General features: G+C 39.3%; 4 protein-coding genes and 1 long non-coding RNA gene across 8 annotated transcripts in view; 1 reads left to right on the forward strand and 4 right to left on the reverse strand.

Moving 5' to 3' along the window:
* Positions 1–300, reverse strand: part of LOC116652003 (uncharacterized) — a 202,873-nt gene extending 202,573 nt beyond the window's left edge. The window contains exon 1 of one of the 2 annotated variants that reach the window (XR_011416489.1): positions 63–300. This is a non-coding gene — a long non-coding RNA (uncharacterized lncRNA). The remainder of the gene's footprint in view (positions 1–62) is intronic. The other variant, XR_004305007.2, reaches the window with a different exon arrangement.
* Positions 301–7,478: 7,178 nt separating this feature from the next.
* Positions 7,479–10,410, forward strand: Ser7 (serine protease Ser7). The gene is made up of 3 exons (XM_002055533.4): positions 7,479–7,633; positions 7,703–7,845; positions 8,260–10,410. The coding sequence occupies exons 1-3, from the start codon at positions 7,546–7,548 to the stop codon at positions 9,223–9,225; spliced, it is 1,197 nt and encodes a 398-aa protein (XP_002055569.1). The 5' UTR covers positions 7,479–7,545; the 3' UTR covers positions 9,226–10,410.
* LOC6631625 (uncharacterized) lies at positions 10,293–16,209 on the reverse strand. Of its 3 annotated transcripts, none has more exons than XM_015171209.3 (2): positions 15,473–15,924; positions 10,293–11,030 (listed from the first exon to the last, which is right to left on the reverse strand). In XM_015171209.3, the coding sequence occupies exons 1-2, from the start codon at positions 15,701–15,703 to the stop codon at positions 10,791–10,793; spliced, it is 471 nt and encodes a 156-aa protein (XP_015026695.1). In that variant the 5' UTR covers positions 15,704–15,924; the 3' UTR covers positions 10,293–10,790. The 3 variants fall into 3 exon arrangements, with proteins under 3 accessions (XP_015026695.1, XP_015026696.1, XP_002055567.2); XM_015171210.3 differs by lacking the exon at positions 10,293–11,030 and adding an exon at positions 14,367–15,412 and having other exon boundaries at positions 15,475–16,209; XM_002055531.4 differs by lacking the exon at positions 10,293–11,030 and adding an exon at positions 14,564–15,368 and having other exon boundaries at positions 15,475–16,127.
* Positions 16,210–18,149: 1,940 nt separating this feature from the next.
* On the reverse strand, positions 18,150–19,196 carry LOC6631624 (uncharacterized). Its single transcript, XM_002055530.4, has 2 exons — positions 18,825–19,196; positions 18,150–18,761 (listed from the first exon to the last, which is right to left on the reverse strand). The coding sequence occupies exons 1-2, from the start codon at positions 19,185–19,187 to the stop codon at positions 18,753–18,755; spliced, it is 372 nt and encodes a 123-aa protein (XP_002055566.2). The 5' UTR covers positions 19,188–19,196; the 3' UTR covers positions 18,150–18,752.
* A 1,895-nt stretch (positions 19,197–21,091) lies between these two features.
* LOC6631623 (uncharacterized) lies at positions 21,092–23,226 on the reverse strand. Its single transcript, XM_002055529.4, has 3 exons — positions 22,700–23,226; positions 21,391–22,642; positions 21,092–21,319 (listed from the first exon to the last, which is right to left on the reverse strand). Exons 2-3 carry the CDS (start codon positions 22,451–22,453, stop codon positions 21,255–21,257), a joined length of 1,128 nt encoding a protein of 375 aa, XP_002055565.1. The 5' UTR covers positions 22,454–22,642; positions 22,700–23,226; the 3' UTR covers positions 21,092–21,254.
* Between the last annotated feature and the right edge of the window lie 1,486 nt (positions 23,227–24,712).

A 24,712-nucleotide genomic window follows, 5' to 3' on the forward strand; every position in this document is an offset into this window, starting at 1 on the left:
GTGCGTTTGAGTTTTTGCTTAAAAACAAAAACGTGTCCACTAAATCATATTAGGTAACTTACCAGCATTCCATATACAGGTGTGGAAATATCAGGCTTGATTAATGAGTTACACTTTACACTTTCTGGTTTTCTTCTGTCTAAATTTTGAACAATGTGTACTTCACGCCTTAGCAAAAAATAATACAATTTCGTCTCACACGTTTTTTTTACTGTTCGCCGTTCTTATCGTTTGACTTTAACTGCCTATACAATTGCCGCTTGCCGTGTGCCAAAGACACCCATACTTCTTTTAATGCCGGAATATACATGGGTCCCACGATAGAGGGGTGCCGGGTGCGGCAGCGTGTCTATTTAAATAGAAAGGAAATCAATTTTTGAATTCGCGTTTAATGCGCAGAGCAAACAAAAACATGTAAGAACGCTGTTCTCTTGTGTGCTCGACTACAAGATTCCCTGTGATATGCGAGTCAACATAATATGTCATATATTAGAGGACAACGCTTCGCTAAATCGTAAACTATAGCCCAACATGGTGGTCGGAATTGCGTTGTTCTGTCGGTAACAAACATTAACTATTATACCCTGATTACTCATTTTTAACGTGTACAGGGTATAAATACGCGCATGATGTGCGTTTCGCCCTCTTTTATAAGGCAGATGGGCGAATGGGAACAATGGCATAATGGAGTCATTGGCTTCATGGTGCAGCATTTACGATAGGCACTGGATGGCAAAGCACATTGTTGACAATTGAAATGCGATGTGTGCTCTTGTGTTTCTTTACGCCAGGACAAAGGCGCAACCAATAGGGATCAAATTATGGCGACTCCTTAAGAAAAATGTTTTGAACTAAACATGTATGTATAATTCGAAGAAAACAATAAATTAACAATAATAGAGCAAGTGACAAACGTTTGTATATAATACAAAAAGCGCTTGAAAAGCATTTTAAGAAATTTACAAAGACGCAGTGCTACCCATCTATCTCTCAGAACGTGAAAAACTATTAATATTGAATTCAATCATGTTCTCTAGGAACTTTTTTATGATTTTATATTTCTAATATACAATTTTATTAAATACTGCTTTGAATCTATTATAAAACAGAATTATTTTGAACATAAATGCTTGTAACTATCGTTAATAAATCTCATTGGTGATGTTTACTTTAATCAAGACGAAATGTCTTTCTTCCCCCGAGCTAACAATAGACATTGCGAATTACCATTTTATTCTATGACAATGTTTTGATAGACTTAAATTAAGCACTCGTAGAGGTAATCAAATCAGTTAAAACAATTGAATACACTCGGCTATTAAAGCACGTTCCGATAGCCACCCCTTTTGCCTAAGCCTCTAGCTACTCAAAAGGAACAGCGGGGCCTTAGTGAGGCTTTATGTATGCGATTACTGAAGTGCACGTGTGAACAAAAATAATCGCATTTCCGATTTGCGATTTGTGATTAGCGAGCGATTACATTTTTTAGATTCTCTGTATGATATGTACATACATATGTATGTACGCGTGTTTGTACGTTCAAAGGTATTCGATGAAGTTGTGAATTATCGTGTGCGTTTGCCTTTGTGAACTTGAGCATGAATTTAACATGTTTATATTCGACCATACATACTTACATATTTACCAGGCAAGGGCGTGTATTGACATCGCGTTTACATAAGTCACGCACATGTAGACACAGGCTCACGAAATTTTGTGAAAACAATTTAAAGTTCTCTATTCCGTAGTGCTCGACTAGGAGATTCTCTTAAGCAAGCGCTAAGCTGCCGTTCTAATTATTCTACACAAAAAAAAACCTAAATATCCTTACGCACAGATACACAGATGCACGCCACCTGATGCGCAGCTTACTCTGCGGTTTCTTCTTAACTTTGCTCATATTGAAAATGTAATTTTTTTTTTAATTTTCAACATACATATACATATGTATGTATGTAACATGTGTATAAAAACCAAACAAAATACTGGTTTGACAATTTTCCGCAGAACGGAAGGACGTATACAGAGGTTAAACATCCTGCCTTTGACAACAAGATGGGGTTTTGAGAAATTCTACCCTCAAGTGTGAAAAATCGTGAATAACGTTTCGTTAGAACTTTCTTGCTCAACATCCGATTTGCCTCAAACACATTGAGGGTTTAAAGTGTAATAAATGAAAGTTTGTGTTTGAACTTGAAGATTCCAACATTTGGTTATTTTTTCGATGCACTTCAAACAATAGAAGTGGAGTTCAAGATTTCCTCGGGCGGAGACTGGTTGAAAAAGACATGTCTTAGATGTTTTGCATAGAGGCCGGGTAATACCCATATGTCTATAATATATTTTCAGTGCCTCTAATAATTTAAAAAAAAAAAACCCTAAATTTAAATACCACCTAATGCACGCAGTAAAGTTATTATATATAATAATATGAAAAGTTCTTGTTCTTTAATAACTTTTTTATATTATTGCAAATGAATATTGTTATGAAATTGTTGTTGTTTTAATTGGAATTTTTATTTACTTGATTTTGCCTAATGCATCGTCAAAAAGTATGACATGTCTAGATCGACTCGGCGTTTGAATGGCTGATCGTGAATATATATAATTTATGGAGTCGGAGATGCCACTGCTGCCTGTTACATTTAAGTATTTCCATGATGTATAATGCTTATACCCTTTTTACCCAAATTCAGTGGGTTCAGGGTTTAAAAACAGAACTTGTCCACAAGCTCTCCGCAAAAACAAAAGTGGCTGTATAAATATGAATGATAGGAATAAGTTTGAAGTGATTTAAATGATTAAAATATTGCACCCAATTCAAAACAAATGCACTGCCAATTTTACACAGTGGACTTCACACTAACACCAACCATGCTTTTTGTGCCCATGGGCGGTAGAGAATAATGTTCCTTGGGCATTTTTCTCACTTTTATGCATTCGCGACGACAAAATGATTTCTTTTCTCTTGCACCCATTTGTTCCCCCTTTGTTTCGAACTTCACCTCATGCACATAATTCTTGTCGCAACCACCTGCCGGCAGAAAGGGCTTGAATTTTCAATTAAAAACTGGCAACTTTTGTCGTTGCTACTTTTGGGGGGGCTATGCCGGTGTTTCTGAAAAGTTATTCATAACATTGAATCAATGCTAAAAGAGCAAATCCAAGTCTGATGGCAAACGCATTGTGCATGAAACTCTACAATGGCCACGGGGCATTTTATCAGCACTCGCTGTTGACTTGTATTAGGCTTGGCGCAAGCAGCAGGAGGACACCGTTTGGCATACTGACAGCGATGGGTAGCAATGCTGCTAACTGAACCCGAAGCCAAACAGGCGCCAACATTATCGCCAACAACGGTATTCATTATCGCTGCCACCACTGTTTCCCCCTCCAACCGTTTGCCGCCATGTTCAAGTTGGTGACATTGCAACAGATACTTCTGTCAGGTCCGGGTGCTGCAGCAGTTTGCTTCAAGTTATGCAGTGCCTTTTTCTGACCGCCCGAAGAAGGCATTGGAGCTACACAATGGGCTCGCCCAGTACCCAAGCCATCCACCTTTGCCTGCAGCATTCCGCCTGCCTTTGAGCCACATAAAAGTCAAGCTCTAGACAAAGTTTTGCACTGTAAAAAAATTAACAAGTAAGAGTGCTCTTGTCGGGAGTGTCCGACTGAACACTTCTCTACCAAAATCACAAGCAGACAGGGCGGGGCAAGCCGTCGATAATTTGAATCAAGCCTCATATGCTCGTGCTAAAAAATGTCCTATAGCACATTTTTAGTATATATGTATTGATAATAGATTCATGGTATTTTTAAAAATCATCATCTAATTTTTCGTTATGCGAACTCATTTTAAAATGTTCACTAATCAGAAACTTGGATAAACATTTGCAAGGAAAAGGCATTAATTCGTATTAGAATTACGATAAATTTAGAAATATTTATTCGGCCAAATTTTGAAGTCTTTTAAAGTTTCGAGAACGAGGCGTTCATAAAAAAGTAGAACAGACACGGTCGACAGACAGAGGGACATGGCTAGATCGACTCGAGTCGATTGACCTGGAATATATGTATATACATTATCGGATCAGAGATGCTTTCTTCTGCCTGTTACATGCATTTGCACAAAGCCATCATACCCTTTTTATCCATATTCAATTGGTTCAGGGTATAACATGAATGCTATACTCGACTGTTCGTGACTACAAAATTCCGTGTACCCCTTTGTTTATATAATAATTTAATTTTGAATAAGTTTTATGTTTTATGACACAAACATGGCATTTAACCACATCCTAAATCACCTCCTGCCTCTGCACAAAACCATGATACCTTTTTCTTTACCTATATTTAATTGGTACAGGGTATAATGAGAAACGTCAAAGAGGAATAGCTATACCAGCATCGTCTCGTCGACTGCCGACGCACAAAAACTTCCGCTTCATCTTGTTGGCCAGCAATTGCTGCCGCCTGTTGTATTCTGTTAGAAAATGGACACCGCTGGCCATAAGGATTGTATCATAGAATCAGCAAAAATAAATAGTGACTGCGTTGCACGATGTACGAATAAGCAAATAACTTATGTAAGAATCTCTTGGAGTTGCATTCATTTAAATTGTCCAACTAGTATTCGTCCCAGAAAATCGCACCACGATCATAAAGTAAACAAATAACAAGTCATTTTGTCTGGTTTCTCTATACTTGTAGAGAACTGGCTTAAAGTACACAAACTAAAAAAAAAGTTTAAGCTAAAAATTACCGTCAAAGCGCACAAAGGAAAGAATCGCCAATTGAATTCGCATAAGGATTTACCCAGTATGTATTTAATTGTGACAATTAGAATTAATTTAATATCTGTTATTGAATACAATATCTGGCTTGAATTTGATATCTTTAAAAGCATCAGCTTCTCGCATTCTTGCCTTTTGAAAGGCGATTGTGACTATTGTTTTTGCAGAAGCAATGCAACTACTGCGGCATTTTAAATCTGAAATTTTGAACGCGAACATATCGCTGGCACACACCCATTGACCAGTACCCCATTGTCAATTCTGCATCCAAGTTCCCCTTCCAGCTTACGGTTCAAACAGACAGTTGCTTTCCGTTGGCATCAGATTTTCATGACTCGCACAGTTTAAGCTTTGCATATATTTTGCATTTATGCAAAGACGATGTGCTCCACGTCTCCATCCCCCTAATAATACACCATACAAAAAACGAAATGGGGCGCAGCTGGTAGCCTAAATAAAAGGCAAAGCAGCTGGTACGCCCACTGGAAAAGTTCAAACTTTTGTGTTCTGTGCGGTTTTTCTGTGACATTTTCGTAGATTTAGCCTTGGGCCTGTTGAACGAGACTAGCAAACTGAAACAGCACCCGCCCAGCCACGCCCTACACCATCCAGCTGGTTTTGTCTGCTCTGCGTGGCTTTATGAAATTTTTGGCTAGCTGTCGCATTTTTTTGAGGTCGCCGCTTGCCTAACATTTGTGGTAAATGAAATTTTCTAAGCTAAAGGGCTATATCCACTTCTTAGCGGATTCTGCTAAGGTGCTGTTATTGAAAGAACAGCAATATTTCTTTTCTTCTAATAATGAACGTTTTAATGAAAATCTTTTCCTACGAGAACATTCAGCTGTCTTTGACACACCGAAGATTCAATAGCTGGTAAATGCTGAGCTTGAGATTCAGCCAATATATAAGCAGAATAGTTGAATTAGTTAATGTGCTTAATTTGGTGAAATTATCTTGTTCACAAAAAGGTGTTTCGATCGATCGTTCCTATCGTAGCTATATAATACAGCTGGATCCAATATATGTACTGCCGAAATACAGAAAGCAAAAAGATGGACCTATGGAAGGTTTCAAGACGTTAGATTCAAGCTTTAGCTTTAAAGCTGAGAGTTTTTATACCCTCAATCCATTAAAATTGGCTAAAAAGGGTTATAATCTATTTGCTCAAATGTGTGTATGTAGGCAGAAGGAAGCATCTCCGACCCCATAAAGTATATATATATTTCCGCAAATCTCTTTGCCGTACGAAACTATGCCGGCCTGATAAACGTAGTGATCTTTCTGGGGCGTGTACGCTTCGACGGTGAGCGGGCCACCTGAATCGCCTAAGCAAGAATCGACGTTAACACCACCTGAGGCACAAAGCTGACCATTATTAATGGTGTAGCCAAGCTGGCGAAAAGACGCCTCACACTGTTCTTGCGGCTGGACGTAGAGTACGGCCTTACGCTTAACATCGCTGGGCTGATTGTTCTGCTCGGTAGCGCCCCAGCCCGAAAATGGGCTGATTGGCGCGTGGGCCACGCGCTGGCGTTAGGCAAGCCGCAGAAGTTCGGTTTATTGCCATTTTCGCGTTCCTTATATTCCAATATTGAGGTCCAGGGAAATGCTACCAGTCCGGATAGAATTTATATATACTGAATGCTCTTACAAGTTTATATTCAGAATGTTTATAAAAAATATAACAAAAACGTTTATCAAATTTTTTTCGGGAAGGTAATTAAACGAGAAAGTTCATAAGTTTTCGGAATTCCGATGGTTTAGTACCCTTGTTGACGTTTCCCTTACGGCTTTGCGGATATGTGAGAATAGTCAAGCTGGTAAACGCTGAGTTTGGTAAACATATCTCGCAAGACAGAAACTCATTTTTCAACCGGTTCTTCCTATGCAGCTATATAATAAAGTTATATATGTATTATATCTGTTTACGTCTGAGTATCTCCGTTACTGCAAACAAGTCTGTGTTAGTATAAATAATATATATTAAAAATGAATATACAACCCAGACGATTAATTGGTGTACTCTTCTAGGGGGTATTTTAATTTGGTTATAAAGTGCGCAATGCATAGAAGACCCGGTCAGTATATATATTCTTGATCAGTATCAACAGACAAAACAATATAGCCGTGTCCGTATGTCTGTTTCAATGAGAATTAGTCCATCTTTCTATTGCAAGCAGTTTATACATATATCGGAACGCACAACTATATTATGAAGCTGTCATTAAAACGATCGATAAGTTTTTCTCCATATGCGCCATATCTTATGCAAATCGTAATAATACATCCAGGTTTTCTGTTGATTAAAATGTCTTTTCAAAACTTATCAAATAGAAGCTTCACTACTCTCCGTGCATATCTGTTAAATCGTAAATGATGACTCCGGAAGGGTATTTACTCTTCGATGTGCCGAAGAAAGACGTTATTTCTTGTTTTTTATAACATATACGTAATCAATGGCGTTTCGATCAGTGTGGGGTTGTTAACACTGTTGTTACTTTTGCGACTGCAACTTGGCCGGGTTTTTCCAATAGAAATTGAGTAAATACAAATGCTAATCAATGCGAGAGCGAATCGAAAACTTAACGATAGCCATTTGGAGGTCACGACAATTGCATTGGGATTGAGAGTGCTCAATTGATTGCATCCAAGCGGGCGATTGGGTCCGAGGCAAGTGCCAGCTTTATTGAAAACAGTTGTTATACCGCGATTGAAGCGGTTAGTTGAACTAGCTAGCATTGGTTACCCATCGATGACGTCGCATGTATTACTGTTGCTATTACTGCTACTGGGAGCTCAGCTGCAGGCACAACTGGAAGCACCAGAATCGAGGGACAATGGTAAAATAACTAATTGCGCTGTGTGATCTTTACGCACAATTTATATGCGAATTTGGCAACCATTTACAGTACCTACACACTTTGGGAATTGCTTGACGGACCTCGGCTCTGGGCAATGTGTGTATCGCAACAACTGTGTTTTTCCTGAATATTTGAATAAACTGGATGTCGAGAGCAATCGACAATGCTACTCGCTGCAGAGACCCGGATTGGTAAGTTACAATTTTTTGGGTAAGCGAATCAGGAGAGGATGATGGAAGAAGCGTTGACAAAGGGTGAAAAGGGTGTGCATATAAATAATATATTAACGAACTATTGTTGCTAAGTTTAAATGATGATGATAAAGTGATTCGGTCCCGCTAACTTCTACATTTGTACATACTGACTATAAGATAAAGTCGAAGGCAAGGATCTTAACGAAATCTTTAAATGTGATCAAGTATTACAGAAATGATCAAGTATTCTTCTAAAGATCATTATTTAAGATTGATTGCTCAAACATTTCATAGGGAGAGCAACTGACAACTGAAACAGGAACATACAGACGGACGAATACGTATATTCACTACATTTTCCAGATATATAACATACACAAACTTAAGTCTGATTAAATCTCTTATTAACAGGTATGTTGCCCTAGTGAACAAAATGTTTTGCCCTTGTTGTCAGTGCGAGTATCACAAGGAGTTCAAACTGGGAGGCAAGAAACTACAGAGCTTCCAAGGTATCCAGACTGTGGCGCTTCTCTGGCCTATAGAGTGATCGGGGGCAAAAACACAGAGCTGTTTGAATTTCCCTGGACCGCACTATTGGAATATACGGTACGCGAAAATGGAAACAAACAGCACATTTGCGGTGCCTCGTTCATTGCTTCACGATGGCTCCTTACGGCAGCCCATTGCGTTCACAACCACTTTGTTGGCAATTATCGAACATTGACAGGGGCCCGTCTGGGCGAATGGAATAAGACGAGTAATCCAGACTGCATAATCCAATTGAATGGAAAGCAGGAATGTGCGCCGCCGCACATTCAAGTCAGCATCGATCTAAAAATTATGCATCCACAGTTTGACTCAAAAAACTTAACTCATGACATTGCATTGCTGCGTCTCGCACAACCGATAGATTGGCACAAGCATCAGCACGTGGAGCCCGTTTGCCTACCGCCAGCGCGTGGCTCACGCGCCAATCAGCTCGTGAGCAGCGCCGCTGACGTTTCGGGCTGGGGCGCTACCGAGCAGAACAATCAGCCCAGCGATGTTAAGCGCAAGGCCGTACTCTACGTCCAGCCGCAAGAACAGTGTGAGGCGTCTTTTCGCCAGCTTGGCTACACCATTAATAATGGTCAGCTTTGTGCCTCAGGTGGTGTTAACGTCGATTCTTGCTTAGGCGATTCAGGTGGCCCGCTCACCGTCGAAGCGTACACGCCCCAGAAAGATCACTACGTTTATCAGGCCGGCATAGTTTCGTACGGCAAAGAGATTTGCGGAGAGACTGATTTTCCCGGCGTTTACACAAGAGTCAGCAATTACATGGACTGGATTGAACAGACCATATACAACAACAGCAGTACAAGGGGTGTTGTTGGTTAGATAGTTAGGAACAGGGACTTGAAGACTCCTTATATGCAATTGCCGTCAATTACAAGTCACGAAAGCGACGGTACTTTATCTGTAAAATTGCAAGTGAAAGGAGTATATAAGTTCAATGCAATGTCCGTCCGTCTGTCTATCTGTTTTTATGAGAATTATTTGTTCACATGCATTTAAATAATTATCCTAGTCTACTAAGCTAACAAGGCCGTTAATTAGCTTTTCTTAAACATAACAAATTGCGCAATCAAAAAGAAAATATTTCTGCTACATACATTCCAAGTATTTTGTTTTGATCATTAATCGGCTTTAATTGCTAAATATACTCGACCACCGTATCTGATCAAGTATTTATACACTTTTGGAGTCAGAGAAATTGCCTCCAGCTTTTAACATACGGTTTAATCAGATCATTATACCCTCTTGTATACATTTGCAATAGGTGTAGCAATTAGGTCGGAAATACCCGCAAGCAAAAGGCCTAAACCTACAAAACCCAGAAGAACCGCGCACTTAAGGTTTATCAAAGACATGTCAAGATTGGTGACTCAAGCTCCTAAAACCTAAAAGATATGCTCAAAAAACGTTTTTTTTTTTTATGTTAAATGTAAATTTAAAATTTTGCTTGAAAATTGGTCTAGTTATCGATGACATAAAAAAACTCTTACTGCTAAATTTTGTTTATTTTTGCATATCTCTGTCTTTGAAAATGTTGTATGCAGGCATTTGTATAGTATGCACAGATTCAGAATATTTCTTAAGTATTTTGAAATGAAATGGATTTCCCTTAAATTTCATAAAGACCGGACTGTAGACACGGAAGTAAATCACGTAATCACTTCTAATAGTATTGCGTAATTTTGTGTTTGTGTGTGTGTGTGTATATATGTATGTATAGAATGTTGTTTGATTAATTTTGACAGCAAGTCGGCGCCGTTAGTCTTGCTTTTCTTAATTCAAGAAAAGCTTATTTATCGGTCTATTATCCAATCGTCTGGATGTACCTGTATGAATCAGGTGTTAATTTGACCTTCAGATTTTTAGTTCCATTCTCATACATTTTTGAAGTCGTAAAGTCCGTAAGAAAGCACCATTATTGTAATAACAAATTATATAACTCTGCAACCATAGTTCAGAAGTAGAAATATGTATGAATTGATTGCTGGAAATTTAATTAGAGTCGGTTAAGACGAGCGTAAGTTAAGCTGACACAAATTACTAAGCCTATAAAATTGACCCCGACCGAAACAATCTTACTTGTTTCTTGAAATTCGTTATATTGAAAGAAAAGAGCAATATTCATGTCCGTGAAATTGTGCATAAATCATTTATGTATAAATTACTTTTATTTGTTCACGTGCAAATACATGCACGAACTTAACTTTTACATTGCTTATAACTCTTTCTACGAACGTATGTATATATTAAGGGAATTAATAAATATTAAAAACAAACCAGCTACATAGCTACAACTTAATGACAATAAATAAGCATTAACATCTATGGAAAAGGTAACTTCTCAGGTAAGAAGCGAATTCTGTGACTGCCCTCAGTCGCAGTTTTTCTCACTTGTTTCTCGCAAAGATGACAGCACGTCGGCAGCGATCACGATGATCGCGCATTTTGCCTGCCGGACAGGGTCGCTTGACGCGTTGGGAGATGAGCAGCTGACCGGTTAACGTTCTGCTGTGTGGACTGTAGAAGATCAGGTGACGTGCCTCCGTTGTTCGACTGGAATGTGTTAGCAAGAGCGCCAAAATGCATCCCACAGCTAGAAGTAAGCGTTGCAGTTTCATTTTGACCGGCTACTGAATCAAATTCTATTAGTTACTCTCGGCACTGCCTTTCACGGCAACTCGCGTGGAATTCACTCGCAGCTTGCTTAGCAGCAGACTTGTGTTATGACTGTGTCTGATCGCCAATGTTGTTACCGTAGTCGTCGACGCAGTGGTGTCGATATTTTCAATATTTAATGCGGCGCTGTCAGATAAGATAAGGGCATTCCACTGCATGCAATCCAGTCACAGATAAGATAAGATACAAGCGGTTTACTGTTCTGTACACCTATGGTCGAGAAGCACATTTGTTACCCCTGGACTGTTACTGGCATCAGGCAGAAGGCATTTATGGGTTCTATTTTTGTACCTTAGTAATGGCATTGGCGAATTGGCCGGAACCTACTTTGTGACGAAAGCGGGCGGGAATCCACTCACAAAATACCAAGACAATGCGTCGCGAACCCAAATCGTTGACGTCATCATCATTATCACAATAGGTCAGCTTGAACTCTAATCAGTGACGCTGCTTCCGGCTGCTCTCCTACTGTAAGTGCTGCATTTGAGCTGTGCGCCTGAAATTATTCTGCGAAACCCTATGAACAAATTGAAAGCTTTGCGGAAAGTACAAAAGGTGATTCTATCATTTTCCGTACTTTCCGCAAAGCTTTTAATTTTTTAACAAGAAGACCTATGAACAGTAAATTCCCTAAACATGCTCAACATTTTAAAAGAAGGCGACTTTGCTCGTTTTTCTACTAAATTTGTATACCCTGAACGCAATTAAAATGGCTAAAAGACGATATAATGTTTTCGTGCAAATGTATATTACAGGCAGAAGAAAGCATTCCCGACCCCACGATCGGCATCAATACCCTAATTGATCTGTCCGTATGAACGAACACGTCAAGCTCAGAACCTATTAAAGTTATAGACTTGAAATGTAAGTCCTAGTGTCTGCGCAGCACGAGTTTATTTACAATATTCGATAAATGCCCTGTTTCCAAGCCACCGATAAATCTCCTGTTTTTTTTTTTTTTTTTTGAGCAATTCTCTTGACATGTAGCTTCCAGATACATCGTATCTAGCATTTTTCAATTAATAGTTAATGTCCTATTCTAGCTGTTTTTTTTTTCTATTGAAAATAAAGTTTTGGTATGGATATCAAGTAGAGGCGGTGCAAGTAACTCGGTTGGCTATGAGTTCGAGTCCGTTTTGAGGAAATTTACAAAAAAAAATTAATGCAAACCACAATGTAGACTACTACAAAAAGAGGTAGCGTCCACAAAACGCATAAATCGACATTTCCTGAAATCCCAGTTAAAAGTTGCAGTCTGTAAGTTAGTTACCCAACAATTAAGACGTCGGCAAATATACAGACCGAGTTGACTTTAGATTTAAGATTGTGAAAGAGTCAAAGTGCTCTTGTACTAAAATACCTTTAGTTGTACTGTTCCCAATTCGAAACCATACATTTGTGCATACTTATGGGCACCACATAAAAACTTGTGTGAGGCATCAAAACTAGCCTTGATCTATAAGCTGCTTCATGAGACATTTCATCGCAAATGTGTTAATTCTAGCTCTAGCTCTCATATTCTACAATATTTATGAATAGCATTGTCTTTCATTCCAGATCCAAAGATAATACATGTACATACACTAGCTATGTGAGAAATATTTCCTAAAAAAGCCACACTTATCATCCCTAAACTTCATTTTTGGCAGACTGTTACAATGGGCTTACAAGTTAATAGGGGTTTCAAATTACTTATGCATAGAAAGCCATTCATATATAGTTATAAAATCGTCCGGACTGATTGACTGAACACGGCTTAGGCAACTTTGACGCACTAGTTGGAGGTTCCCGCCTAGGGTATACCCTAAACCCTTTTCTACCAACACGAAATACAGCTCTCGCCATGAACTCGTTTGCTTAAAGTGGTAAAAAATATATTTTAAAAGAGATTTACTCAATTGGACTCGAGCTTGTTACTGACAACAGCTGCTTGCGACCGCTTGACTACTCGACAACCAAAAACACAATGTATTTTTTAAGAAAAGCGAGAAAGAAGAGCAATCTTCGGCACGCCAAAGATTTAATAACCTTGCAGACCCAAGCTTTTTCTAATGCTCATAGTGAATTAAATGCCCGAATTTAAGAAGCACAAGGTAAATAGTTAATGCCGAGTGTGGTTAAGATTTCTTGAAAAACAAAAAGTTTTCCATACAACAACTTTACTTTTGGGCCGATCGTTTCTATGGCAGCTATACGATATAGTAGTCAGATGTTGATAGGATTTTGTAAATGCTTGAGGAGCATACTAGAACTAAAAAATGTCGAGTTTGGTCAAGATATCTTAATAAACTTGTCAACTTACATATACACAAAAATACTTGGAATTTGCAATTTGGTGGGTAGTTCCAAAGGATTTATTTCATTTGATTTATAGCTATATGTGGGTGGCGGAGGATGGCAATAGCTATAAAACCTCATTAACATCTAAGAGATTTGCTGAAAAAACAAGATTTCGACACTGATTATCGATTGCTTGGCAACGGTTCAAGTTATCGTAAAAAACTCGGACCAACGTTCACAATTCGAAGTCTCCACCTTTAACAGGTTTTGAGATCGACGCGCTTATATTTTTTACCCTAAACCAATTAAAAATGGGTATAAGGTTATATTGTATTTGTGCAAAATCCAAATGTATGTAACGGGCAGAAGGAAGCATCTCCGACCCCATAAAGTATATATATTCTTAATCAGCACCAATAGCCGAGTCGATCTAGCCATGTCCGTCTGTCTGTCCGTCCGTCCGTATGTATGAACGCAAGGATCTCAGAACCTATAAGAGCTAGAGAAATTTTAGATGTAAATGCTCCTAGAACCCGCGCAGATCCAGTTTGTTTCCGATAATCGATAACTTACTCTGTTTCCAAGCAATCAATATCGATCCTGTTTTTTGGGCGATTTTGGTAAATAATAAGAGCTAGAGTCCCCAAACTTGACATATAGCCTCTAAAATAAAATATATATATGCATTTGATGTTGGAAGAAGAGGATTCAGGGTATCCGCTAGTCGGGAGCACCCGACTTGAACCTGGTTTATCGACCAGGCTGTTGAAACTGATCAAGATTCTATATACTTTATGAGGTCGAAGATAACTCCTTCTATGCGTTACTTATTTCACGACAAAATTATAATACGTTCTGCAAGAAGGGTCTAATAAATTATCAGCTGATTAAGCTGATATATTAAAATAAGCTATAGCTATCAAGCAAGTATTCTGAAAAAAGATTTTTTCTAGAAGACCTCAATCTTTAGGTTTTTATTTATGTGACAGATATAGCACCACGATTTTGATTAAATTTTGAAAATTTCTAAGGAGCATAGTCAAGACATTTTAAGTAACACAAAAACTATTTTATCCTGTGACTATTCGTGGCCTTGTATTGGAAATTTGGAAAATTTATGTTCAGAATTCAGCATTAAAATCTATTAGACCTTTGTTGATGACTCTAAAAAGAAATAGTTTGCCGATGTCTAATCCTTATAACTGAGGTATGTAGGACGCTCAACAAGCTCTGCTTTATTATATCATTTATACAAATTGTTTTGATTTAAATAAGTAATGGTGAAGTACGTATATGAAAAAAAAGAAAGTTTATTTTGGTCATCTGGGGCCGCCATTGTACCAGAGAATGAATGTTCCATCATACAACAAATTATAGAATACAGGTTTGCCGCTGGAACTGCTAGATTTTTGATTGAGCGCTATTTGCACATTTCAACAAGGTGTAATGGTATCCGTATGTGGCAGACAGAAGATCAGCGTGAACAGCCGAGTCGTTTTACACATATCCATCCGTCCGTCCGTCCGTCCGTATGCCTGTGCCTTATAAATGTGTAAAGGACTGGACACATTACATTTGAAGCAGAGGTCCTCCCAGTGTAAACGTGCAGTTCAATTCAAGTTAATTATAAATCACAGATTGCTGATTCCAAATTCTCAGTCATAATACTGCTTCCCAGGGACTCGTAAGACATCGGCCTATTACCCAGAACCACAGGGAAGTCTGAATATTCGAGACGACAGTACGGCGAAGGGTTCAGGGTATCTCCTAGTCGCGTACACCTCATATTGAGTAATGTGCAAACGAAATATTATTATAATGCTTGCAGAAGTTCATCAAATTTTATTAGCAGAAGACAAAAAAAGTGTGAAATAATGTAATAAATAGTGCACTGAAAGCGAATAAATACGAATGACGTTTTTTGTTTTTGGTTTCTGAGTGAATTAGAGATTCAGTTTGATAGCCACGACCTAACTACGTCCGGCCACGATGTCAGCAGCTCACGCCATCTGCAAAAGCAAATTAAAAAGTGCCTCCTAAGTAAAGCACACTCCTAAGCACAGAAGTGGCCATAGGCTTTGATTATCTCACGGCGTAAAGGCTATAAATACACACCTGAACTGTACGATATTATGCGCCGACAGTTGCCACGATGGTCCCTCATGTGGCACTTCTGGCAAGACTTCTCTATGCCATGCGTAGCCAGTATCTGCCCGCGGGCGATTCCGGGTGGCGCCAAGAAGATCACCCGCCGAGATTCACTCGGTGCTGGTGCACAGAACACAGCCAAGATAAGCAGACACAGCGCGTATAGAAGTAACTGATGGATGCGTTTTAGCATCATGATGTGCTCTCTTAAATGTGGGTCGATGTTGGTTTGTTTTGCGTGCACTTTCGTGGCAATGTGAAATTGTGTAATCGCCGCACTTTGAGTTCAAGTCTTTAGGCTGTGCTACAGGCGACAAACTTATACGCTCAAACGCCGTCATTTAACTGATTATATACGATTTGGGCAAGCAGTTCTTAGGTAAAAGTGGCCTCTGCCTGCCAGTCGCACATTGGCGACGTCTTCAAATTGATAAACTATACAGGCTGCACCAGCAATTGCCATAGCGCCGACATCTGACACCCACCCATTGGTCTATGCAACACCCTGTATACGGGAATCTTATCTAGACCTCGCTACTATGTCAGCCGCAATCTGTGTAATTGAAAGTCTTGCTTTGCTTTGCCTGTCCGCTTTACTTAACAACTATTCGACATGACCATAAAATCAGCGAGCAAGAACTATCTACAGCTTAGATATCGACATATGTATACAGAATATTGGCATGCAAATTATTAAATAATTTCCTTGGAACTTGAGTTAGCAGCTAACATGTTAAGCAAAGCGAAACTGAGAAATTTCAACCCACTGACACTATAAAGATTATTTGTATATTATTCTAGCTGGTATTTCATGGACTTGTTCGCTCCAAGTTGTTTGCTGCAAGTTTTAGACATCAATACTCAAACCATTTTCGTGCCAATGAAAATTTAATTAGCTCCTGTTATCTTAAGATCAAGTTTTAAAATTATTTCTTTGGAGTCCATTTTAGTACAGTGCTGTAAAACTTGAAATCGAAATATAATCTGTCATTCGTTCAACCTTTGATCTGAATTTTTCATTCAAAAGGGATGGATTTGCAGAGCGTCATCAAAAACAAAAAAAAAACATGTCAAAAAACATTGAAAGGAGATTGAAGCCGATCCGATGGTATACAAAAAAGGGCATGCAACTGTTTTTGCGCATTTTCCACAGTTGCGGGTAGAATTTCCAAAATCGCTGAAACACACATTCAGTTTAATGGCGATTGGACGAACTCAATACTTCGCTCTTACAGCAGTTGACTTCTGAATATTGTAAAACACCCCCTGAGTCAATTTGAACATACTAGTTTCCTCTGTTAGAAAATGGAAGAGCATGGCTGTTTATAGTGCTTATGAAAAATATATATGAAACCGAAATGATTGCAAATAGTTTTGTAGATAAGTTTTTTCAAATCTTGCGGGCAACGGTGGGAAAGTGAAATATTTTTGTATATACTACACAAGAACCTACACAAAAAGTTCGATTTATCTAGCTCTTATAACCTACCCATTGAAAATGAATGAAAAGAGTCAAATGGCTTTGTGCAAGTGTATGCAATAGGCACCCACATACTTAGTAAGTATATTATTGATCAGCATCAATAGTCATTCTAGCCATGAAAATGAACAATTAGGGTATAATGGGTTTGTGCGAGTGTGCAGCAGCCAAATGGAGACATCTACTACGAAGTAATAGCGTTTTGTTTATTCCATTTTGGTGGATAGGGAATGGTATACTGTACGAAAAGCTGCATAAGAGAGATTCTGGGTATTCCGTAGTCGGGCAGTACTGATTAGAGCTTTCTTACCTGTTTAAGACTTAATATCGATACTTTTATTTAGTGTTTCAACCTAGCTGTTTAATAAGGGGTCTTGTATTCTTCCGATTGTTATTTTCGCCATTCTTAAATCTATCTAAGCACACGATTGAGGAGACCAATGTGGTGAATTCTGTAAAGCCTGCTCATAAATGTTTCAAGCGAGACGGATCTAGCTGCTTGGACGACCTACTATCGAAATTTCGAGTCTCTAGCTCTTACAGGTTCTTCGATCGAAGCGATTTATACAGGCTATAAGAAGTAAGAAAGTTGAAGCCGAACGTAAATGCACTTGTTCACAGTTCAATAGTAGCTAAACACATGCTGTCCGGCAAATTGTTTTAAATCTATATCCATCTATATTTTGATGGGTAAATATTTTGCAGTCCACTCGGGCTTTTGAGACCCGTCGTAGACTTTTCTGAAAATGTACCTCGTTTGATATGGCATGAAGGTTCAATATTCAATGAGTGACATCTACAGCTGAACCCGATTTGAATGTTTTTAAAGAGCTCATAAAAACGTGCACGTTATAATATTAAGGCAACAGGCTGAGTTAGTCTAGAGTTGTGTTCCTAGACATCTGTTTGAACCCGTCGGCTTCGGGCTCTATAGAAATTTAAAATTTAGAAAACAAAATTAATGCCAAAAAAGCCCTTTTAAAATGATTGGACTATAACCACTATAGAATAAGTTTCCCATAGAATAAGTTTCCCATAGTGTGTTTCCAGTTTCAGTTTCTGTATATATATATATACATATACATTGGAGGATGCTTGAATGTATCTTCATACAGCTCGGCACTGGGTACAAGGTGTGGGAGGATTAAGTGACTTACAGCAATTGTTGATATACATATGTATTTTCGGTATAATTATTCAACATACAAACTGGGCGAATTTTCATTACCAATATTCAGAAATGCAAGGGGATCACCATGCCAGACATTAATGTTTTCTACATTTTAAGTGGCTATTCACCATAACTGTTCCCACTAAAAAGACGCTAGCAGCATGAGTTGATAAACAATATAATCAGCGGTTGTTGTTGTCTAATGGCTTTCCTAGGAAGCCACTAGCTACGTCACAGACCAGCTGGTGTGACACCACGTCCCAAAATTCCGCAAAATGTGACCAAGCTAACGCCACCGTAGCGGGTTTTTATCGATATAAAAATAGATGGTTGAGTCAGTGCCTAATGGTCCCTTTATCTTAAAAATATGTGTGTCTTGTGCTCGTGTATTCTGTATCTGTCGCCGTGTCTTATTCGGTATCTGTAAAGTATCTGCCGTTGCCATTTGCTATTCGTGAAACTTCTCATTATTTCATCATGAAAGTATCGCTTCGCTCCAGTCTTGTGACGTAGTTTTTATGAAATATTATAATGCTTAATCGTTAATGACTTCTGGATACATCGATAAGTTAACGAGCCTTAGTCCAAAGGTTGCTATACAATCTGGAAAACAGTGCAAATCAATTAATAACATTTAAAGCTAACTACTTCCAGTTTGTCACTTACTCGGCGACAGCGATTGTGATGATCATGCATGTAGCCACGCCTGCATTCGAGGCGTCGTACTTCAAACAACATGCCCTTACCGATGGTGTTGATATCGTTGTTACTTTCGGCCTCTATGCTCTGATTACTGTTGAGCACATTATAATAAATAACGCGTGCGGCACTGCTCTGCAGCAGGCATAACATCACCAGTACCGAAAGCAGTCCCAAAAACAGAAGCCTTGGCCACAATCTACAGCACAGCAGCAGCATCTTTTCCGTTTGGAGCCAACACGACGTTGTCTGACCACCGTTTTCTACGCACCGAGAATCAAGATTTGATGTGGACGCTGTTGCTTCTACGCTTAATCTGTGTGTGCCCATCCCCGTCACGAGTTCCGTTCGGACAGTTTAGTCTCTTATCAATCTGTTTACAGTTCAGACCAATTTTGATACTCTGTCCACAAAATGAAAAGGTCAATATTGGTTGTCCATCTGGTCTATCGTGCTGCCTGTCTGTCTGTTCGTCTATTTGAATGCAATTTGTTTCGCAGTTATTAAAGCTAAAGACTTATTTGTTCACATGCTGTATATGCCACACCGCGGCAATCTATATATCCCACAGCCTTAGAGATACATATAGTCATCAAATCTAGCTTCAACTTTACTGACGACCTTCCAATACAAACGTATTGCAGCCACGCCCACCTGGCTCTATTAAAACTGCAGAAATCGATCATTTTTAAAATCACGAATTGAATGACGTTATTACACCTACAAATAACTAGAACAACTTTGTTCGACTGATTGGAGCCTTTTTGATGGTGAACAGAGTATTGCGCAGTCTGGTGTACCAGTTTACCACGATCTTGTTTTTTAAATATTTCGACTGGAAGTACGCCGTAGCCTATGACAGTGCAAAATTCGTTATTTGATTATTGCTGCATACTCTTAGGCGGATCGCGTTATTAGATTGCCCTGACGCCTTATTCAACCTTTGGCCGAAGTAAATATCAAGTATAAAGGCATATGGGAATACTCTTATAGTTTAATAACAGCCTAAATAAAAAAAGAGAGAGGAGCCCAAATTCTAAAACGGACACGGATATTTCCGATTTTCCACGCTCCCAACACTTTTATGCATAATATTCGTTTTCTTAGCGATCTTTAGAAAAGCTCATTTGGGACGTTGCATAACTCAGTCATCTCATCACCTGGCGTTGCAGCTTGGCAATTTTGCGAGACCTCGCAACAAAAATGCGGAATAGGTTCTTGCAAGACTGCTAGACCCAGACTCTTTACTACGAAAGATGCAAATCGACACAATAGGTATTCGATTATTTTAATCGATTTTTGCGTACATATTTTATATATACAATATTTGGGAGATTCTGTTACAGTAGCAGCAGGTTTATAAAACATAAAAATATGCAACTAATTTACACCTTCGGCAAGTTCAAATTTACATAAAATTTTGATTGCCCTTATTTTTTCTCAAGAGTATATTCAAATAAAAAATATATCACCAATCATAAATTATCAGCTAAAATTTAAATAACACACAGCTGATTGTGCAAGCCAAGGTGTTGCAAAGTTGATACGCAGCAGTATCAAGTGCACATCCCAATTTTTAATCTTAATTCCAAATTTGGGCATTCTAGCTTCAAAATATATGTATATATATATATATAGTCTGGTCATTTCATCATCAGTGGGCGTAGTCATTTAATGGTAACACAACGAAACACAAGTATATCATTATCAGAGAGACGGACATAGCACCAAACCAATATACCCCTTTCAATTGGTAATCTAGAAACACAAAGCAGTCGTTTGCAACAGACTGTATACAGAACACAGAAGCTCTGTAACTGCTCTGCAAATAGTGACTGGAAAATACCCTGTGCCCAGAGAGCTTTTTCTTATACACCTTTTATACACATACATATACGCTTAAAAAAAACATAAGCACTCACCCCCAGATGAATTTAAGAAATCCTCCAATGCTGTTAGTCCGTGCGATCCAAATGCAAACATAAATATAATCGCATGGCTCTGCCTCTTACTGCAGTTGGTATCCGAAGTCAAAAGTATACTGGTAACGGGAGCCAACAATCCACATTAAGTGCTTCCACAAAGATACATTTCAATTGAACATTTCGTAAAATAGGTAAAATAAGCAACAGAAGGAAATCAATTCAAGTCCATAAAGAGTATGCAGTTTTTACCAGGCCTATGATATCAGAGTTAGACTTGTTATTAGAAATATACATATTTATATTCTACTCCGTGCAGATTTTGTTGTATGATTTTTTTTTATTTGTATGTTCTTAGATTTGTGTTTGCTTACACAGAGATGGCTTTAGAAACCAAGGCAAGGAAAAGCTGCCGTTGAGCAGAGAACAGGCGATCTTTGTATATTTTTGTATACAAGGACATACATTATTGACGTCATCGTCGCGTAGCACAAGGCACAGCTTGGTGCATACAGTTTCCCGGGTCGACTGTGATAATTTCTAAGAAATAGACGAGGTGCAGAGGATTCAATATTGAGAAGAGAGTGTAATGTATATAATGTATTTCTCACCTTGAGTGGTCCCATCGTTGCCGGATATTCGTTTAGCTTGCCTGCATCGCGAATGCCTCATTGAATGTCTTTGGCTCTGGGCTTGCGTTTCTTCGTCTGAGGTAAGAAGCAGCGCCTCCCGGCAGCGCAGCTGTTGCTGGTGACGCTTGTGCGACGTGGCCTGCACGACACTATCTGCGGGGCTTCTATTCTGTTGCACCAATACGTTCTCGGTGGAGGAATTCCTCTGACGACGGCGGCGCTGCCGCACTCGATTGAAGCTCTCATCCTGGATTACAAGTGTGCCGGCCTTACTGCTGCACAGATAGTAACGCGGCTTATGCTCCAATACCTGTTCCTGGATATACTCCGGCGAGGAGTGTCGACCGCGTGTCATGCTAAACCGTTCCAGTATTGAACGCTGGCCAGAGCTGTGAGAGCGTCGATAACGACGCTTCTCACGTGGTCCCGACGACGACGAATTCGCTGTCGTGGTCATCGTCGAGGTGGATGGCGGCGTGGGATATGCAGATTTCTGTGTTAGCTGCTGTGGCTGGTCTAGCCGGTGATCCTGAATCTCAAGCCGAGCACCGCGCAGCGAGCTCGAGCGACGCGAACCATCCATTCCGTGCGGCTGCCAATTCGGCAACTCATGGGTACTTAGGTCAATACAGCTTCCTGCAATCTGCTGCCGGCTAAATGGGAACACGGGCGTGGGTGTAACGCTTGGAGCCGCCTCACCAATACACAGGCCATTGAAGTCGCCAGGAAGTCGCGCCCGTTGGAGCCGTTGGTTATGACTGCCAGTCGAAAGTTTTCGCCTACAATCTGGAACGTTGACAGGCCGATATGTTTGTTCGCTTAACCCATCCGCATCCAGCAGTAGCGCGCCCGTGTTATCATACAGCAGAATTCTCGGCAATGCAATATTATTGCAGCTACGCGACGTGCTCAACTCCCAGTTCCAGTGGTTTGGCTTACGGAGTTGCAGGCGTAGCAGATTTGTCAGAGGATCGTACGGCTCTTGGTCCTCATAGTCGGAGGTGGATTCCGAATGCTGTTGCTGATGTGGCTGCTTTGACATTGCTCTTGGCTAAAGCACCGGTGACAGCTACTGCACATTAGATGATGTTGTTGATGCTTCCACCTGTTTGCTGTCTGTTGGCCAGGCTGAACCAGCAATATCGGCGTGCTCTGGCTTCGTTTTCCTGCTCTCCCTGCGTCCTGGCGCACAGCCAATTTATTGTTTATCTCAACTATGCTAGCAATTATACTATATGCATTATATGTATATATACATATGTATATGTTTGTTCGTTCATATGCTTACATTAATGTGTACGTACATTTTATATGCACATACATATGTACATATGTATGTATGTATACAGTCAAAGACGTTGTTTTTTTTTCTTCTACCCACGCGTAGCGTTTTTGGGTGCTTTCATTTTTGTGCTTTTAGTCTTGGCGTATATTTTTAGTGAGCATTTTCTGCCACTACCGCTTTTCTTCCCGTGACATTTAAATGTGCCACTTTCAACAATAACAACAACAATGGCAACACAACAATTATTTGGTGCACCTTCAGTTTCAATCAATTTGCAATTTGTACATTAATATTTTCTACAATGCCAGCTAGATCTCACCGTCTCGCTCTAATGTACACTCGCAACTACTGTTTCGTGCGCTCTCACGCTCTCAGACTGTTAATCGCTTTTTCTAGTGCTGTTGCGCTCTCTCTCTCTATGTTGCCTCTCTGTCAATTCTGTGCGATCAGCTGCTCAGCTACTTGTGCGCGTCTGCCCGCCAGCGAAGGCCGTCACCAACTGTTCGGCGTTGTGATCGAAATGGGGCCAAAAGAACCGCAAACATGTACCATTAATGCTGCAGCATCTTTATATCATCTTTGTATGTATGTATGTATATCACGCTCTCACGATGGCAACTGGCAGCTGTTTTCTACAAAAAGCTTTCTATATTCTGTTAATAAAGCGAAAAAGCTTACATTGTCCATCTAGCTGCCAATCCATGTGAAAACATTGTTTTCATCACGTTTAAAAGCTAGAGCCTCTAAAATTTAAGTATAGACTATATACAGATAAATATGTACATATGTACATATGTATATGCAGATCATAGTGTTTTCGTTCTCTACACTTTTCGAGCAAGAGATAATATATCAGATTGGTAAATATATTACAGCTGATCTAATTTAAATATTCATACCACGCCCACTCCAACATTAACATTTGATAATGCAATCAACAAAAAAGCCTTTTCCCCTCTTCATTTTATCGATCGGCATTCCATTAGCATTCCGGTTAGATGGTCAGAAGTAATCTTGTGTTTGGACACCTCGCGTTGCCAATTCTATTATAGGGATTGCTGTAGTGTTTTATTAGGGGTTTAGAAATGGAAAAAAGTAAAAGGCTCCAGCCGGGAGTTCCCGACTAGGCGATAACCTAATCTCCATTCGCCAACCACAAAAGCGGCTCGCAACACGAACTCGCCTGCTTTGGCAGTAATTAAACTAATTAGAAAAACATAAAAATTTTCTCTATTGTACCGTAACCGATTAACTTGCTTACCATCAAATTTTAACGAAAGCAAAAACTTTAATTAAAATAACAGCACATGCAGCAACACAATTCAATCGCAATCGCAATGTTGTTTATAGAATTAAATAAAGACGCGCATGAAAGTGAGCGTATATATATATATATATATATGTATGTATATAGAGAATATTACTTGCAATTTGCAATTTGTGGGTAGTTTCAATTGAATTGTTTATTTGGTTTATAGGCATCAGTCGGAGGCTATTAAATGAAACATGCTGATCTGTATATACTGTTGTTGTAGCTAAGTATATATCAAAAATATATCGAGTCTTATCGTTTGCTTAGAAAAGGGGCATGTTATCGATTATCGGAATTAAACTCGAACTGTGCAGGCATTTAGAGGACCTTAGTTCAAAGTTCTCCTGTAGCTCTCATAGTATCTGAGATCCTTGCGTTCACACATGCGGATGGAAGGACAGACAGAAGGACATGGCTAGATCGACTAGGCTATTGATGCTGATTAAGAATATATTAATTTTATGGGAACAGATATGCCTCCCTTTACCTGTCACAAGGATTTACCCCAAATAAATATACCCTTTGTTTACCCAATTTCAAAGGGAATCTATAAAAATAAGCAATGGCCACCCTAAAGTATGCAGTGCCTTTCAAAATGACGAGTTCATCTGCAGACAAGCTGGGTCAATAGGTTATCAGGCATTGGACTGCGTAAATTGTGATAATGAGTACCCGACATGCTAAAGCGGCGATGAGAAGGCACT

The sequence above is a fragment of the Drosophila virilis genome, chromosome X (genome assembly GCF_030788295.1).
Source record: "Drosophila virilis strain 15010-1051.87 chromosome X, Dvir_AGI_RSII-ME, whole genome shotgun sequence".
Classification (NCBI taxonomy): domain Eukaryota; kingdom Metazoa; phylum Arthropoda; class Insecta; order Diptera; family Drosophilidae; genus Drosophila; species Drosophila virilis.